This window comes from Bactrocera dorsalis, chromosome 3 (assembly GCF_023373825.1).
Source record: "Bactrocera dorsalis isolate Fly_Bdor chromosome 3, ASM2337382v1, whole genome shotgun sequence".
Taxonomy (NCBI): domain Eukaryota; kingdom Metazoa; phylum Arthropoda; class Insecta; order Diptera; family Tephritidae; genus Bactrocera; species Bactrocera dorsalis.
In genome coordinates, this window is record NC_064305.1 from 48,337,494 (window position 1) to 48,355,408 (window position 17,915).

At 36.7% G+C, this 17,915-nt stretch overlaps 1 protein-coding gene across 1 annotated transcript in view; it reads right to left on the reverse strand.

Annotated features, from left to right (window-relative positions):
* LOC105228784 (peptidylglycine alpha-hydroxylating monooxygenase) overlaps positions 1 to 17,915 on the reverse strand; it is a 95,188-nt gene that overhangs the window by 21,572 nt on the left and 55,701 nt on the right. The window contains exons 3-4 of the mRNA XM_049451376.1: positions 17,385 to 17,472; positions 3,621 to 3,693 (exon numbers count right to left, since the gene is read on the reverse strand). Coding sequence (XP_049307333.1) covers positions 3,621 to 3,693; positions 17,385 to 17,472 — 161 coding nt within the window. The remainder of the gene's footprint in view (positions 1 to 3,620; positions 3,694 to 17,384; positions 17,473 to 17,915) is intronic.

A 17,915-nucleotide genomic window follows, 5' to 3' on the forward strand; every position in this document is an offset into this window, starting at 1 on the left:
GAATTGGTTGAAAAAGACCGCCATAGTAGCAGCCGTAGCATCGGTCAAGAGCTGGGCATGAGTCATCAAAAATTCATTTCAATTTCAGTAAAAAAAAAAAAATTCTATAAAAATACCGCAAGAATTTTTTGACAACCCAATAGATACAATTGCGCGAAAGCTTGACCTCTCCAACACAACCCCCCGCACCTACATATATAACTATTACCAAGATTTTCGGACATCCACTTCACCTTGCTCCATATGATTGCTGATTGTATGTAAGGCACCTAAGTGAAACCGAGGAAACATTTTTTTGAGTATGTAGAATATTAGTAGTATGTGGGATGAGCAAAAATAGATAAAATCTGGCCGGCACTACCCGCTTTTCAAATATATTCAATATAAAATGTTCGGTTGCATCCGAACTTAGTGCTTCCTTACTTGTTTTAGTTTAATATATTGCATTATTATATTTAATCATGCATTTTCATTCATAAAATCACTTTAAATAATTTTGTCCGGTTTTTGAGACCAAATGCTCCTATGTGCGTCGTAGAGTTTCTGACACAGAGCTGCGTAGACAGCATGGTATGCAGATGGATTCAATTCAGTAACACGAACAAATTATGTAAGAACAGAGACTTCTCAGGGAGGTGTTTGACATAGTACTAATGGCATCGGGGCCGTTTCCCTCCTCAATTAGTGAGATTATGGAAGAAGCCTTGCAAAGCTGACACTTATTGGCCACGAAAAATGGACTAGGTGTTAACCCTGGTAAGACGAAGTTGATGCCATAAACGAAAAAACCTCAATTTAAACTTCTCTCACTCGATGGTACTACGATTCCTCTATCCCCCACAGCAAAAAATTTGGGGTCGAGGTAGATACCAAACTGAAATAAATTTTGAGAAACGCATTAGGAAAGCTTATTTAGCGTATTATACGTGCAAAAGGATACTCAGCAGGAACTGGGGCCTAAAACCGCATATATCTGTGGATATACATAGACGTCCGTCATTACACCAATCCTTACTGGTTTGGTAGTATAAACAATATAATAACAAGAAGAAAGAAAGAAAGAGAAAAATGGACTAGGTGTTAACCCTGGTAAGACGAAGTTGATGCCATAAACGAAAAAACCTCAATTTAAACTTCTCTCACTCGATGGTACTACGATTCCTCTATCCCCCACAGCAAAAAATTTGGGGTCGAGGTAGATACCAAACTGAAATAAATTTTGAGAAACGCATTAGGAAAGCTTATTTAGCGTATTATACGTGCAAAAGGATACTCAGCAGGAACTGGGGCCTAAAACCGCATATATCTGTGGATATAGACGTCCGTCATTACACCAATCCTTACTGGTTTGGTAGTATAAACAATATAATAACAAGAAGTTAAATGGAATTCCGAGAGCGGCATGTGCAAAAGTTATCGGATGATGCGCTAAGCATGCTCCAGCAACCAACATATCCTCCTGGGGTTGGACTTCAATAGGAACTTCCAGAAGGGAATACCCTCCAGACGAGAATGGAGAAAATGTTTAGTATGTGAGGACAATTCTCACGATCTACATAACCAGGAAAACAAACAGCGCAGAATAGATGGAGATCTACAATCAAATACAGGATAACGAAACAGACATGGCAAAATTACGACAGTGCAAAAACCAAGGACTAAGTACATACACAGTTCCAGGAAAAGTATATACAGGCTTACAGCTACCATAACAGGAAACTGGCCATTTGGAGAACATGCGTTAGAAATGGGAATGCTCCACTATAGCATACGATAGAGTATCAAAATCAAACCAGTGCTAATTAAGCCCTAAAGGCAGCATACCATAATGGCAGATAGCCAATTGAAGATGTAGGAAGAGAACATGGAAAGTTCACTTTCCAGGTAGAAAATTGGGCTGAACCGCAATCATACGAGGGCTGCTATATATATTTCTGGCCTAATAATGAAAATAGGAATATTTATCAACGAAAATGGTTTCATTGTTTTTCAAAATATTCTCCATCAAGATTTATACACTTTTGCATGCGCTTAAACCAATTTTCGAAGCACTTTTTCCACTCCGATTGAGACACCTCCAAAAAATGGTTTTTGAATGCTTCAACAGCATCTTCTGGCGACGAAAATCGTTGACCACGCATTATTTTCTTGATGTGTGGGAATAAAAAGAAGTCATTGGGTGGCAAGTCAGGGCTGTACGGCTGATGACCCATCAATTAGACGTTTTGGCCGGGCAAAAAGGCGCTGGTTTGAGCCGATGTGTGAGAGCTCGCATTGTCATGGTGCACAATGATTCGTCTTCTCTTGTTCGTTTTTCGAATTTCTCCGAAGACAAATGGTGGTGTACCACTCAGAATTGACCGTCCTACGCAGCTCAAGCGGAACAGTCGCCACATGACCAGTTTTGCCGAAGAAACAGGCGACCATTTGCTTCGAAGTGATTCTTCCACGAACAACTTTCGTTGGATTTGGCTCGTACGGTATGTTACATGACGGTCTTGCATTATCAGTTCACGTACGGCATCGATGTTTTCTGGCACAACGGCTGTTTTTGGACGACCTTCACGGAATTCGTCTTTGAGCGAGCGTCGGCCACGATTGAATTCGTTGTACCAGTTTTTCACAGTGCTATAGGATGGTGCTTCATAGCCATACAAAGATTTTAGTTCATCGATGCACTCTTGCCGTGATAATCCACGTCGAAAGTTGTGAAAAATGATCGCACGAAAATGTTCACGAGTTAATTCCATTTTTTGGCCGAGATGAATTTTTTAATTTCCTGTAAATAAAACAATTCACGATTAAATGACAAAACGTTCTGAGTGATGTTATGCTAAAAAATGTCAAACTTTCCAATGGAAATGTCAGATTGCACCTGGCAACACTTAGTGTTGCCTAGGCCAGAAATATATATAGCAGCCCTCGTACTTTAGTCAATGCCTTAATAATAATATGAGGCTCTAACGATGAATTTTATTCTTCGAAATTATCCTCAGTTATTGGGACAGTTGATAAATATATCTATTAGCATCAGGTATATTTTAAAGTTAATTGCAGTTAACAATAATTATTATATCTATTATAACTCACATTTATAGGGAAAATGTTGCGACAACTTTGTAGTCATATATTTAAAGTTGGTTGGTTGCCATAGTCTTTTAAATATGTTTGTGTTATTTTATCCTTGTAACAACTCAAATTATTTATTATAAAAATATAAAAAGTATTAAAATGTTACGAAATAGTTTTGCATTTAAGAAATTTATTTTAAAATTTAAAAAATATTTCAATTTGAAATAACCCAGTTAAAGGTATAAGAAGCAAACTAATACCTTTGATTTTGGGTAACAACAAAGTTTAATCTGTTAACGGACAATTTCATTTTCCTTATTGTCTTATTAATTATAGCACATTTTATTTGCTCAGAGTTCTAGCAATAGAACGCGTACCAAACAAAATGGCTGTTGCAAGGAACAGGACAGCTGGCTAATATTTCGAATATAATAATACAACAAAAAAATAGTGCATTTACAAATTTATATTTACATGTGTACAATTTTTTGCCTTATAATAAATTACTTATAAACTACTACATATCTTATGTATGTTCATGTGTTTACCTGTGAATGTGAATGAACACCGCATGGACTGGCTGAATCAGCAGAATACTCTTTAGACATCTCTCCACAATTCCTAAAAAATATATTTCTTTAATATATTTAAGTATGGTCACGTTCTTTGTTATATTGAAAAGATGAATAGTACGAACTAAGTGTATATATCACTCCGATTCATATCCTTATTATTAATTTAAAATAATTAAAATAAACTTAATAATTTCATTACTACTTAATAAATTTCATAATTTTATAATGCGATACAACTAATAAGAGAGCTAGAGATGTACATACCCAATTATGTACCTAAGCAGCTACTTTATTATGAACGTTTAGAGTCAGATTTATTATTATGGAGAATAGGGAATGTGCTTCACTCAATTAATTATCATTTTACTACCTGTATATCTCCCTTTTGCTACACATCGTTACAACATATATATTCATAACGTTAATATGTATTCAAAACAATAAGTAAATAATATTCCCATTCATTAATGAACGGATTACAATTTTATGGATTATGGAAAGAACACATATCATTTAATTGCATATCAGCCAAAAATTCTTAAAATACCGCATTGTATTAGAAATTTATAGTAAAACTCATTACGCATGTACAAATAAAAAAAGGAACTGATGATTAATGAAGGATAGAGTCATGTGTAGAAGTTCACACAAGTGAAGAAAGTTCTCTGATCGCCATTCAGTTGGGAGTGGCCAGAAACGTTTCTTTTACATATGGCTCAGGCAACCTATCGAACGGCTCGGAGAGATCCTTCCCGATCCTGATGGAGCTTTTGATGTTGTTCAACGTCAGTTTACACAGCCGTATTAGTTTTACGGGTATACCAAATTCAGACATCGCGGAATAAAGGCAGCTCCTTTTCGTGCTGTCGAAAGCAGCTTTGGAATCGACGAAGAGGTGGTGTGCGTCGATTCTCCTTTCCCGGGTATTTTCCAAGATTTGGCGCATGGTGAATATCTGGTCGGTTGTTGATTTTCCAGGTCTAAAGCCACACTGATAAGGTCCAATCAGTTTGTTGACGGTGGGCATTAATCTTTCACACAATACGCTCGATAGAACCTTATACGCGATGTTGAGGAGGCTTATCCCACGGTAGTTGGCGCAGATTTAGAGATCTCCCTTTTTGTGGATTGGGTAGAGCACACTTAAATTCTAATCGGTGGGCATGCTATCGGTCCTCCGCTGCTTTGTTGTTTTTCTAATATTACTATTATTTATTGAATCTACCCTGCATAAGAGCCTAACAATAAGTTCGCGAATCTTAAATTACTCACTTAATTTACATCCTACATGGATGATTATTTTTCTAACTGGGCCTAAATATATTACGTCTCGGCTGGTAAGTCGTTTGTACGTAATCTTGAGCTCCTGTTCACACGCAATAACGATCTTGCTAGTTGGATGGGGTGAACCGAAAGTTTCAATGCATATTTCGCGCTTCGTTGCTCTATTGCAGTTCGTACGTCTGGAATTCTTAAGTCGCGTTGGATGTTCTCATTTCGGATATACCACGGTGCTGCGGTGATTGTACGAAGAATTTTTGATTGTGCACGAGGAATAATTGCGATGTTGCTGCTACTCGCGTTGCCCCACAGCTCACATCTAAGTCCAAATTGGTTTTCAAATTGTGTTGTATATAATGACTTTATACTCCAGACTCAGGGGTGAGCGAGAGTTAAAAAGCCAATGAAAAGATAAGTCCTTTTAGCCTCTATGTGGTTTCGCTAAGTAAGTCGCCTATCCACGTGAACCCCTAGATAAGTAACATGATGGCTTTATGGTATTTGTACGTTGTTCAGTGTCAAAGGCGAACAGCTGCTTATGTTTAGGGTAAATGTAACGTGCTTATATTTTTGCTCGTTAACCTTTATCCTCCAGTTTGCGGGCCAGTTGGCCACAGCTTCAATATGGTTTCCTAGGAGCGCATTTGCCTGAATTGGGCACTTGGAGCGACTGATTATTGCAGTGCCATCGGCTAAAGAAAACATAGTCAAGCGGTCGTTTATTGGGATATCTGAAGTGTATAAAACATACAACATTGGGCCAAGAACACCAGCTTTAATCGTTTGGGCTTCAGATGTAGTGGTGTTACATCGAACTACACAATTTCGATCATAAAGATAAGACTTAAACAGTTCGTGGGTGTTTTGCGGAAGTAGCGTTTTTATTTTGTACATAAGACCATCTAACCATACTCGATCAAAAGCCTGCGAGACATCAAGAAATATTGTAGAGCAATATTCCCGTTTTCCAGGAGCTGTTCGAATTTCAGATGGGATCCTATGTACTCGATCGTTCCATGCCTTTCCTTGAAGCCAAATTGGTGAGATGCTATTATGTCGTGGGTTTAAAGATGTGGCTTAATGCGGAGCATAAGAAGTCTTTCAAATAATTTTGACATGCACGATAGCAAGCTGTGGGTCTATAGGAGGATGACTGCGCTTTGTCCTTTCCAGGCTTAAGCCTCAACTACAGTGATGTTATGTAGTTGATTTTTCCCATTGTTGAGGAAAGTGAAAAACATACAGTTTGGTAGCTCAATTATCATGTTTGGAGTAATTAAGTCGTGCCCAGGAGCTTTCCTTTGTTTCAATTTCTCCATAATTATGTTTGACATCTCTTCAGGTACAAATTTCACTGGCTCAGATTCCACCAAATAGGGAACGGTTGACAGTGTAAAGTCATTAGTTTCTGGGTTTGGCTGGAAGACATTTTTTAGATGAGCAGCGACGGTTGCTGATTTTTCTGCATCACTTCGAGCCCATTTGCCATTATTGTTACGTATTGGCATTTCACACTCTATTGGCGCACTTAGAGTTTGATGCGTTTTCCACAACCAGTGCTTTGTACTAGTCGGTGACTGGTTTTGTATATACTCATCAGTTGTTTTGAAGCTGGTGATCTATAAACCTGCCAATCAGTCGTAGGCGTCGTTTTTGTAATACGAGTATTTCAATTTCCCTATTAGTTAGTGTTTAAACGGGGGCTAGAAAAAATGCTTTTGTTTTTTGGATGTAATTTGAATTAATTTAATTTAAATCAGTAACCTTGACCAATAAAAAAAAATTAAAATAATGTAAAAATGTAAATAATACGGTGAGCAGACGAAACAGTATTCGGTGAGATCAGTTGATCGGACGTATTTTGTTGCATATAGGATTGATGTCGCACGAAGTAAATAAACGAAAGATGGTGTCGACGCGGTGCAGTATGGAATCGAATCTCTTGTAGACGAATGTTAATGTGCGAATGTTGATGTGCGGCTTGTGTAGATCGAATTGTGTGGGCTTTCTCGTTTGTCCATTCCTTTTGAGGGTTGGGTTGGTGTACAGGTGTGGTGCGTTGGGTTTCGTAAGAGTGTGGTGTATTACATTGGTGTTGTGTTGTAGTGTCATCAGCTGTAGTGAATTCAGTTGTTTTATTATGGTGCGTAAGTTTTCCCAGGTAGAATGGGGGGAGGCTTAACTCATTTAAAGAGTTAGGTTATGCTTTTTGTTTTCCATATAACTTTGATTGATGATGGTTGATTCGAATACTGCAATGGTGTTTTCAATATCGCCGGTGTGTCTAAATGTGGTTTGAGTTCTGTGTGTGTGCTGATGTATTTTTTACACTTTAACCAGTTTGTAGCATCAGCAGATAGGGTAACTCTGTATAGAGTGACTGATGCCACAAAGTGAAGAGATCTGGTGAGTGGTCTGATGAGAGGTATACTCTTGTTTCTGCACTAATAAGGCTGTGAGGAATTTTTCTAGTTACTGCGAAGTCAATTATATCCGGCAGCTTTTTCGGGTCTGCCGGCCAATATGTAGGTTTTCAAGGAGACACGTAATCAAATTTGTTTCTTTTACATATAAGGGCGTTAAATAATTGCTTGCCTTTAGGCTTACATAACCGGGAACCACAGTGAGGGTGTTTTGCATTATAATCATATATATATATGGGCCATTCCATCAATTGCCGACATGGTTTTGTACCCGTGGTTCTCCGATTTTGATGAAACTTTAGAATATCATAATATAGACTAAAATAAGAATATCTGTAAACTTTTTAGTGGCCAAATTTGCTCCATTGATTTTTGGCGCGTACTTCAAATTGAGATCAAACAAAAAAATGACTTTTTCTTTTATTTTTTAACGACCTCAAAATTGAGTGAAAAAAATTTTGAAGTTATACATTTTTATGTAAAAAAATCTCAGCTTTCTGATAAAAATATTTTCAGAATCCAAAAAAAATTTCAAAATCCAAAAGAAACATGTTTTTTCCAAAAATCCCGCTTTTTGTGCTCTTCCCACACTTTTTTTTTTCAAAATTGACATTTTTATTCGATTCCTCGTTAAATTTTACGTAAGAATCAGTGTTCAAAAATATGGGACTCTGATCCCATGAACAGCAAAAAAAATTCAAAGTTGACGCTCAAAATCCAAAAAAAACATTATTTTCCAAAAAATCCGGTTTTTTGTGCTTTTCCTCCAACTTTTTTTCAAAATTGACAATTCCATTCGATTCCTCGTTAAATTTTACATAAGAATCAGTGTTCAAAAATATGGGACTCTGATCCCATCAACAGCAAAAAAAAATGCAAAGTTGTCGCTATACGCCGCAGTGTGTTCGCTTAGAAGGTTGTGTGAAAGAGGTAAATGTGTAGATTGTATTCTAAGACTTGGATTAAAAGAAATCACTGTCTTCATTCAAAAAAATATGCACCGTATAGCGACAACTTTGAATTTTTTTTGCTGTTGATGGGATCAGAGTCCCATATTTTTGAACACTGATTCTTATGTAAAATTTAACGAGGAATCGAATGGAAAAGTCAATTTTGAAAAAGAGTTGGTGGAAAAGCACAAAAAACCGGATTTTTTGGAAAATAATGTTTTTTTTTTGGATTTTGAGCGTCAACTTTGAATTTTTTTTGCTGTTCATGGGATCAGAGTCCCATATTTTTGAACACTGATTCTTACGTAAAATTTAACGAGGAATCGAATAAAAATGTAAATTTTGAAAAAAAAGTGGGGGAAGAGCACAAAAAGCGGGATTTTTGGAAAAAAAACATGGTTTTTTTGGATTTTGAAATTTTTTTTGGATTCTGAAAATATTTTTATCAGAAAGCTGAGATTTTTTTACATAAAAATGTATAACTTCAAAATTTTTTTCACTCAATTTTGAGGTCGTTAAAAAATAAAAGAAAAAGTCATTTTTTTGTTTGATCTCAATTTGAAGTGCGCGCCAAAAATCAACGGAGCAAATTTGGCCACTAAAAAGTTTACAGATATTCTTATTTTAGTCTATATTATGATATTCTAAAGTTTCGTCAAAATCGGAGAACCACGGGTACAAAACCATGTCGCCAATTGATGGAATGGCCCATATATAAATTGATTTTCTGTTATCGTGAAACTGGAAGAAAATATACGGCGGGCACAGTAATGTCACCATTGCTTTGTCTGCACGAATATTGATGTTGCTTGCAGATAATTCTCAGCAGTTCCAGTTAAAGAATGGTGTTTAATGCGACTCCTGATTAAGATACCAATTCCACCATACGCTTTTCCATTTGGACGGTTAGTACAATAGAAAGTATATCCCAATACATTCAAGTTATATTTTTTAGTTAGGTGAGTTTCTGCAAGAAGCATTATATCAATTTCCTTGTCGTTAAGAAATTTTGACAGCTCTAGTTTATGACAAGGAATACCATTTGCATTGCATTAAACAATTTTAAGCGACCTCATCATTTTGCACTTCGGTAAGCAAGCAGTTGCAGCAGTGTGTTGTGTGTTTTCATAAGCTTGATTTTAAGACGTTTGCAAACGATACGCCCTTGACGGTTTTTGATGGAGCTATCAACGGATTCAGATTGGAGGATACAACGTTCGGTATGTATGGTTGCGTTCGAAAACTACACGTTGATTGATCCGATTTTTTAGCTTCTTATAGACTGGACAACCTCTGTAGTTTGCTGTGTGGTTTCCAACGCAGTTTCCACACTTTTTTGCATTTGGGTCTTTTTTGTTCGATGTGCAAGTGGCAGAGTCATGCAACTCTCCACAAGCTATACACATTGCGCGAAGTGTGCAGTAAGACTTGGTGTGACCATACTCTTGACAATTGGTACAGGGCCGTTTCTTTTATGCAGTGAACCACGATGTAGCAAATATTGAATTTTATAAATGTGGTGCACACAATTTTTTTCCCAGTTGTTTGTTTTCCAGTTCAAGCTCAACTTTGAACATAGGCTGTGGGATTTAATAAAGATATTTGCAAAATTTTTTGGGTTAAAACCGTGAGCTTTAAGTGCTTCGAGGATTTCCATGGGTTCAACACTTGGCTCAGTACCTTTAATAACAACTAGCAGTCCTCTCGCACTTTTAAGTTGATAAGTGTAGAATTTAAATTATTTCTCATTTAGGTATTTGGACAATGAACGAAAGTTCTGTGCGGAGTATATTGCACGCTTCTCGAATGTTTCGCTTCGACAGCGGAACTATATGAAAGTTGTTATTGCCGATAAGCTGAGTAAATATTTTAGCGAGAGCGCCAGATTTTTCATCTCTTACGTATATTGGCGGTGGTTTGGTGTTAGTGACTTTTGGAACACTTTCAGTCGTTTTGCTACTCTCACCGTCAACATTGTCACTTAAAAGAAGAAATCGATTTGTGCTCAGTTCCATTTCCTCGGTTTATTTTTTGCTTAGCGTTTGTTGAGTTTTAAGGACTAAGCTTACGCTTGATGGTAATGTACCGACCTATTCCGGTCTGCATAGCCACTTTTTGAGGTGTTTGGGTTTTTGTATCTTGTACTTTGCTTTTGTTGCCGGAGTCAGAGCATGCACTGGCCTCAACTTGTACAGCATCAGCCAAAACGAGCTCTGCCGTTGGAATCGTTGACACTGAACAAGATCGGACTTTTAAATTTTGAGTGGATTGAAGGGTGGACGATGAATTTGTTTTTACGTTTTCACTGTCACTGTGAGACCTGACTGAAAAGTATACATTGTCGCGTTGCCTCTAGGCACTGATATCGCTTTATACGAGTATTATAATTTTAACATTTAGTTTTTTTTTGTTCCTGACCACCTACAACTCTGCGGTGCAGATGGTTTGCCGCGTGACAGAAACACTTCAGATGGGCGAAGAAGAATTTCACCGCGAAAATTAATTGAGCGTTTCTTTTTTAATTAAATGTTTTTGTTTTAAAATTCTATGTTTATGTGATCAACTATTTATGGCTTTTAACTACCTAATGCAGATAATTTGGAGTAAATTGATGTACGCGAAGTGTCAACGAAGCTGAAGATCTCCAGCGATTCTGCCTGCGAGCCTCCATAGCCTGGAATGCACGTAAGTTAATACAAATTGAGGAGCACACTCGACTGTTGACCGTTCACACGATTGTTGGGGAAAACATAACTTTAAGTTGTATTATTTAGATTTGTTTCGTAAGGACATGCACCAAAGTTGGAAAAAATTAACTTCAAAAAACAAAAAAAAATATTGTTAAAAATAAAAACCCGCGATTTTAAAGCACTTTATACTAAAAATAAACTTTAAATTAATATAAACTGACAGAAATCGATCGAAAAAAGCATTGTATTATAGTAAGAAGTATAGTAAGTTCGATATACGAAAATATAGCACAAAGTACCCTACAATTACTTGTCGTGATTTTTTATCAACGTTGGCTTGTAAACAAAATATACTCATATATTTAGAGAGCTATAATTATTTGCAAAACACGTAAGGTACTCACAACGTGTCATAAAGCCTCGTAAAATCATAAATTTTTATACTAGTTAAAAAAATTTGTTGTTGGATTGCGCACTAAAATAAGTTTATGCAAACACAACTCGGAACGCTATGTTTCCGGATCGTTATAACTTATAACTTTATGGAACTATGTGAAACCCCTAACTATGTTGAACGAGGCGACAAAAGCGTATCGATGGCCATGAATTTTGTTTCTTATAATTGTAATATCGTAATAATGCCGTGAGCTAACATCGCTGCCTCTACAAATTCCGCATGTAACGTCGTAATCGGACTGTCCTGAAAATACAGGTAGAACCTACACTATTATCGAGGACTCAGCCCGGTATAATTTTAATATTCATATTTTTCACTGTTATTTTTGAGTTAAATCGGCTCGGTATAATTTTAATATTCATATTTTTCACTGTTGAGTTAACTTTAAAATCTTGTGCTGCATGCCACTTCAAATTATTGTTTCTGTACTCTCTTCTTCTTCTTCTTTACTGGCGAAGATACCGTTTACGCGATTATAGCCGAGTCAACAACAGCGCGCCAGACGTTTCTTCTTTTCGCTACGTGGCGCCAATTGGATATTCCAAGCGAAGCCAGGTCCTTCTCCACTTGGTCCTTCCAACGGAGTGGAGGTCTTCCTCTTTCTCTGCTTCCCGCGACGGGTACTGCGTCGAATACTTTCAGAGCTGGAGTGTTTTCATCCATCCGTACAACATGACCTAGCCAGCGTAGCCGCTGTCTTTTAATTCACTGAACTATGCCAATGTCGTCTTATATCTCGTACGGCTCATCGTTCCATCGAATGCGATATTCGCCGTGGCCAATGCGCAAAGGACCATAAATCTTTCGCAGAACCTTTCTCTCGGAAACTCGTAACGTCGACTCATCGGTTGTTGTCATCGTCTAAGCATCTGCACCATATAGCAGGACGGGAATTATGAGCGACTTATAGAGTTTGGCTTTTGCTCGTCGGGAGAGGACTTTACTTTTCAATTGCCTACTCAGTCCGAAGTAGCACATGTTGGCAAGAGTAAGGCAGGCTGACATTGTTGGTGGTGTTAATGCTGATTCCTAAATAGACGAAATTATCTACAGCTTCAAAGTTATGACTGTCAACAGTGACGTGAGAGCCAAGTCGCGAGTGCGACGACTGTTTGTTTAATGACAGGAGATATTTCGTCTTGCCCTCGTTCACTGCCAGACCCATTTGCGTTGCTTCCTTGTTCAGTCTGGAGAAAGCAGAACTAACGGCGCGGGTGTTGAGGCCGATGATATCAATATCATCGGCATACGGCAGCAGCAGTACACTCTTATAAAAGATTGTACCTGCTCGATTTATTTCTGCAGCTCGAACTATTTTCTCCAGCAGCAGATTGAAGAAGTCACACGATAGGGAGTCGCATTGTCTGAAACCTCGTTTGGTATCGAACGGCTCGGAGAGGTCCTTCCCGATCCTGACGGAGCTTTTGGTGCTGCTCAACGTCAGTTTACACAGCTGTATTAGTTTTGCGGCGATACCAAATTCAAACATCGCGGCAGCTTCTTTTCGTACTGTCGAAAGCAGCTTTAAAATCGACGAATAGGTGGTGCGTGTCGATTTTCCTTTCACGGGTCTTTTCCAAGATTTGGCGCATAGTGAATATCTGGTCGGTTGTTGATTTTCCAGGTCTAAAGCCACACTGATAAGGTCCAATCAGTTTGTTGACGGTGGGCTTTAATCTTTCACACAATACGCTCGATAGAACCTTGCACGCGATGTTGAGGAGGCTTATCCCACGGTAGTTGGCGCAGATTGTGGGTCTCCTTTTTTATGGATTGGGCATAGCACACTTAAATTCCAATCTTTGGGCATGCTTTCGTCCGACCATAGTTTGCAAATAGCTCGGCCGGCAATACATCGGCCCCCGCCGCTTTGTTGTTTTTCAGGCGGGTAATTGCTATTCGAATTTCTTCATGGTCGGGCAATGGAACGTCTGCTCCATCGTCATCGATTGGTGAATCGGGTTCGCCTTCTCCTGGCGTTGTACGTTCACTGCCATTCAGCAGGCTGGAGAAGTGTTCCCTCCATAATTTATGTATGCTCTGGGAATCGGTGACTAGATCACCTTTGGGGGTTCTACAAGAGTACTCTCTTGCTATTTGAAATTTTTGACAACAATCTTTTACAAATTTTTCTACAAGGTGCGTTTCAAAGTAAACAAGACTCAAAAAAAAGAACAAATGGTTTTTTCGGCAAAATCAATTTATTTTATTCAAAATAGTCTCCTTCTGCTTCAATAGAGCTTTATGCACGGTCCAAAAGCATGTCAAACGAGTGTTTCAACTCGTTGACCGGTATAGCCGCCAGTATGCCGGTGCAAGCCTTTTAAATGGCCTTTACGTCTGCTTAACGCTTTCCTTTCATGGGCAAATGCATTTTTCCGAAAAGAAAGAAGTCGCACGGTGCCATATCAAGTGATTAGGAGAAGTGGTTGATGGTTAAAATGTGATTTTTGGTCAAATAATCGTCCTTCGAATGTTGGGATTCTGAGCAATTTTTGATCTTCAGTCAATTTTGTGCGGAACAAACCGTGCACATACCTTTCGTAAGCCCAAATGTTCGGTCAAAATGCGATAAATCGATGTTTTGGAGATGTTCAATTCCATTTCCATGAATTTCAATGAGGAATTCACGCACAGTTTCGATGGATTTCGGTGATCACGGATTTTGATTGGCCAACATGTTGATCGTCATTTATATCCTCACGACCACTATGAAAACGTTGAAACCACTCGTGCACTCTGCTACGGGGTAGGGAATCATCGCCATAAACTTGTTTCATCGATTGAAACGTTTAGGTAAAAGTTTTACCAATTTTAAAACAAAATTTTATGTTGGCTCGTTGTTCGAAGCTCATTTTCGCATAAAATGCAAAAATCCTATACCGAAATATGCAAGGCCATAAGAGAACCCATTGCAGAATCTAGTGATTTATGAACAATTGATTTAATCAATTTATTATGACTGATTATTGTGAATTGGCGCACCTTCTGCATTCATTCTTAACAAAAACCGTTGCACCGAAAATTCGTGTAATACGTGCACCGTGCAGAAGTCACACAGGGCTAAATCAGCCGAATTCGGTGGTTAAGGAACGATATTATTTGGCGAAACCTCACCATGAATCAAAAACCAATAGTTGTCGGCCCATGATTTCGGCTTCTTTGTTCGAAGGAATTCGGAGTGCAGCTTGATAATCGAATTAACTCTCAACTTAATCTTGATTTTTGACCTGCTTTGGCGTGGTTTTTTTGCTTTCGGCTCACCATTGCTACGATATTCGGCCGATTGATCATTTGTTTCCGGGTCGTAAGCATAGATCTAAGACGCATCGCCTGTAATAATATGTTGTATGACATCCTGATAGTCGGAAAGCATTGCTTCACAGACGTTAACGCCACGCTATTTTTCGAAAAAAATTTGTGATTTTGGAACCGTTTGTGCTTTTACTTTTCTTACGCCCAAATGATCTTTCAATATCAAATTTAAATGTTAATCATCTATTCAATTCTTACCACATAAAAATGCAAAAACAAAAAATAAAATTTTTCTTATTCTTAATTTAAAATGAAGTGTATACTTACATATGTGTAAATAATCTCTGACGTTGATTTTAAAGTGTTTTTATTTGTCAATATTTTTGCCTAATTAATAAAAAAAATAGTTGGATATTTCAATTGAATAGATCCCAAAAATAATCATTAAATTTACACATCCTTCCTTGTTTTGACAATTACTGTTCTTATGTTATCAAATAAGGCTCAGCATTTCAGAGGTGTTGTGAAATCTGATAGTTGTTGAAATCAAAATTGAAACCGGTCAAAAAAAAAAGTAGTAGATGTCATGAATTAAGATATTATTGGTTTGATATTCGAAACAGGATTTGTGTCGGTTTTGGATGTCGCGCAAACCAATTTTATCGGTTTTCCTATCAGAAACAGAGCAAAAAAAATAGTCGCTCGCAGATTTGAAATGTAAGTTAAGAAATCAAGTTATTTTAATATTTCGAATTAATTTATCTTTATTTCTATAGGGGAAAAGTATAAAACACGAAATGTCTTAATTATAATTAATAACTATTGAGTTTTTGGAAAAAAATCCGGATATTTAAAGATATTAGATTTACAAAACGTAATAAACGTAATTTAACACCCAAATGCGTCTTAATCTCTTAAAATCTTTCTTTAATTCGGCAGTCATAAAAAACTTCAATAGGATTGCTTCCAATGAATTCATTTGCAAGTTTCGTCACATTTGCGTATGTTCGAAAAGTTTGATTTGTTTGGTTTGCAATTTTGACAGCAGCAATTCTGTCTGGTATTCCACATCACCCCTGATTATATTCTATTACAACTCATATTCATAGGAAAAAGGTTGCGACAACTTTGTACTCGTAATCACATATTTAAAGTTGGTTGGTTCAACTCGGTTCGTTGTCATAGCCTTTTAAATATGCTTGTGTTATTTTATCCTTGTAACTACTCAAAATGTAATATACTTATAATAGTCCAGACAGACGACAGTGCTAATATGCATTAGCGGGCTTATAGCCCTGACAGACGACAGCGCTAATATGCATTAGCGGGCTTAATTTACATTTATTTGCGCATTTGACCCATGTTAATGCAAGTTTGTAATGCACAAAAATTTCGTGCATTTGGTGGAATTTACCAAATTTGAATAGGCAACACTGCTCAAAAATGGCCGATTTTCGCTATTTTTTGACAGATGTCGCACTGTTGCTATTCTTTTTTCCAATATTCTTAACTTTTTTGCACACTTTTGCCTCCCTTGCTTTTACAGCATCAGAGGTAAGCAGTTTTATATTACTAATTAAATTATGTGCAAGTATATTAACAAAAACAAATTTTAATATTTTTAGGTGGCAGAAAATAAACAACGTACAATTTGCTATCCATTTTTCCAACATTCTTAACTTTTTCGCACACTTTTTCTGCATTACAATCAATTATTGTTTTTAATTTCACTCTATTTTCTTTTGACGTAGTTAATGATAAACGAATTTTTCTTTAAATTTATATTGATTTTCCAAAAATACCAAAATTTATATTAATAATTTTCCTTTATTTCACTTTTTTTTGTAATAAATAAACAAATTTCACTATCAGCTGTCTAAATGCACAAGTCTGCCGTCTGTCACCATAAAATTTCAATGTCCATTAGCGTTGCTTAAGGCCCATTAATTTTGCTCGTCTGTCAGGGCTATAAGTATTACGAGTAAATTATAATTAACTAAAGTTTCAAAGATGTTATGAAATAGTTTTTCAAGAAACTTATTTTAAACTTTAAAGATCTTTCAATTTGAAACCGCCCACTTAAAGGTATAAGAAGCAAAATTTTTCCTTTTCTTAGTTTTAAATGAAGTGTATTAAATAATCTGTGATTTAATTTAAAAAGGATTTTTAATTGCTAATATTTTTGACACATTAATGAAAAATAGTTGTTTAGGTATTTCAACTGAACATTCTTCCTTGTTTTGACAATTACGGTTCTAATATCATCGAAAACGGTCAATATTTTTCCATTTTTACAACAAAAAGGAAGACATAATTGTCACCTAAATGACGAGAAAATGAAAGTTTCTGAGCCAATAATGAATTCCAAGTGCTATGATTAAATAAACAAAAAAAGACCCAAAATGAGAAGAAGATAGTGGCTATTTGAAATGATATTTCGAGGTTTCATCATTTCAAAATTCACTCAATGACCAGAAGTAACTTCAATTACCTGATATAACCTACAGTGCTTTGTCTTAGATAGTGAATTAGTATATAGAATTATTTGGAGTTATAAAAAAATGAGTATGTATTTTAGCAAAAAAAAAAAAAGCAAAGCAACCTAAATCTATAGTAATACCAAAAATGATCTTCAGTTATACTGCAGCGACTTATATCAATTATAGCGTCATTGAACTTACCAAACTGGTTTGGTAGCCCCAGGTTCACCGCAACCATACACTAGCATATGATGTGCGGTATTCATTGTTGCATTTGGTTCATAGCCAACTGAAATATTAAAACAAAACATTATTATATATTATGTATATAACAACTTACAATTTATATAAGTAAATAGAAATTTATTAAAAGCTAATTATGAAACTTGTTCACAATGAAATAAACATGAACATAAAATGGAAAATATCTATACACATACATATAACTGGTTTTTCCATAAAAAGGCTATAAAAGCTTGTTTTAAATAAACCAAAAATGGTTTAGGATATCAGTGAAATTCTTTAATCCTGTGGAAGTACGTTCGATGCCATTATGTAGGGAAATCGATTTCTTTTGCATGGCCATCGCGGGGACATTTGCAGAAATCCAGACGCTGAACCCAATTTTCGACGGTTTTCAATCATAAATTGGCCGATACTGCTGCAATTTCACGTTCGATAATCGTACGAAGTTCATCAATAGACCCTGGGTTGTTGGCATAGACCATAGAC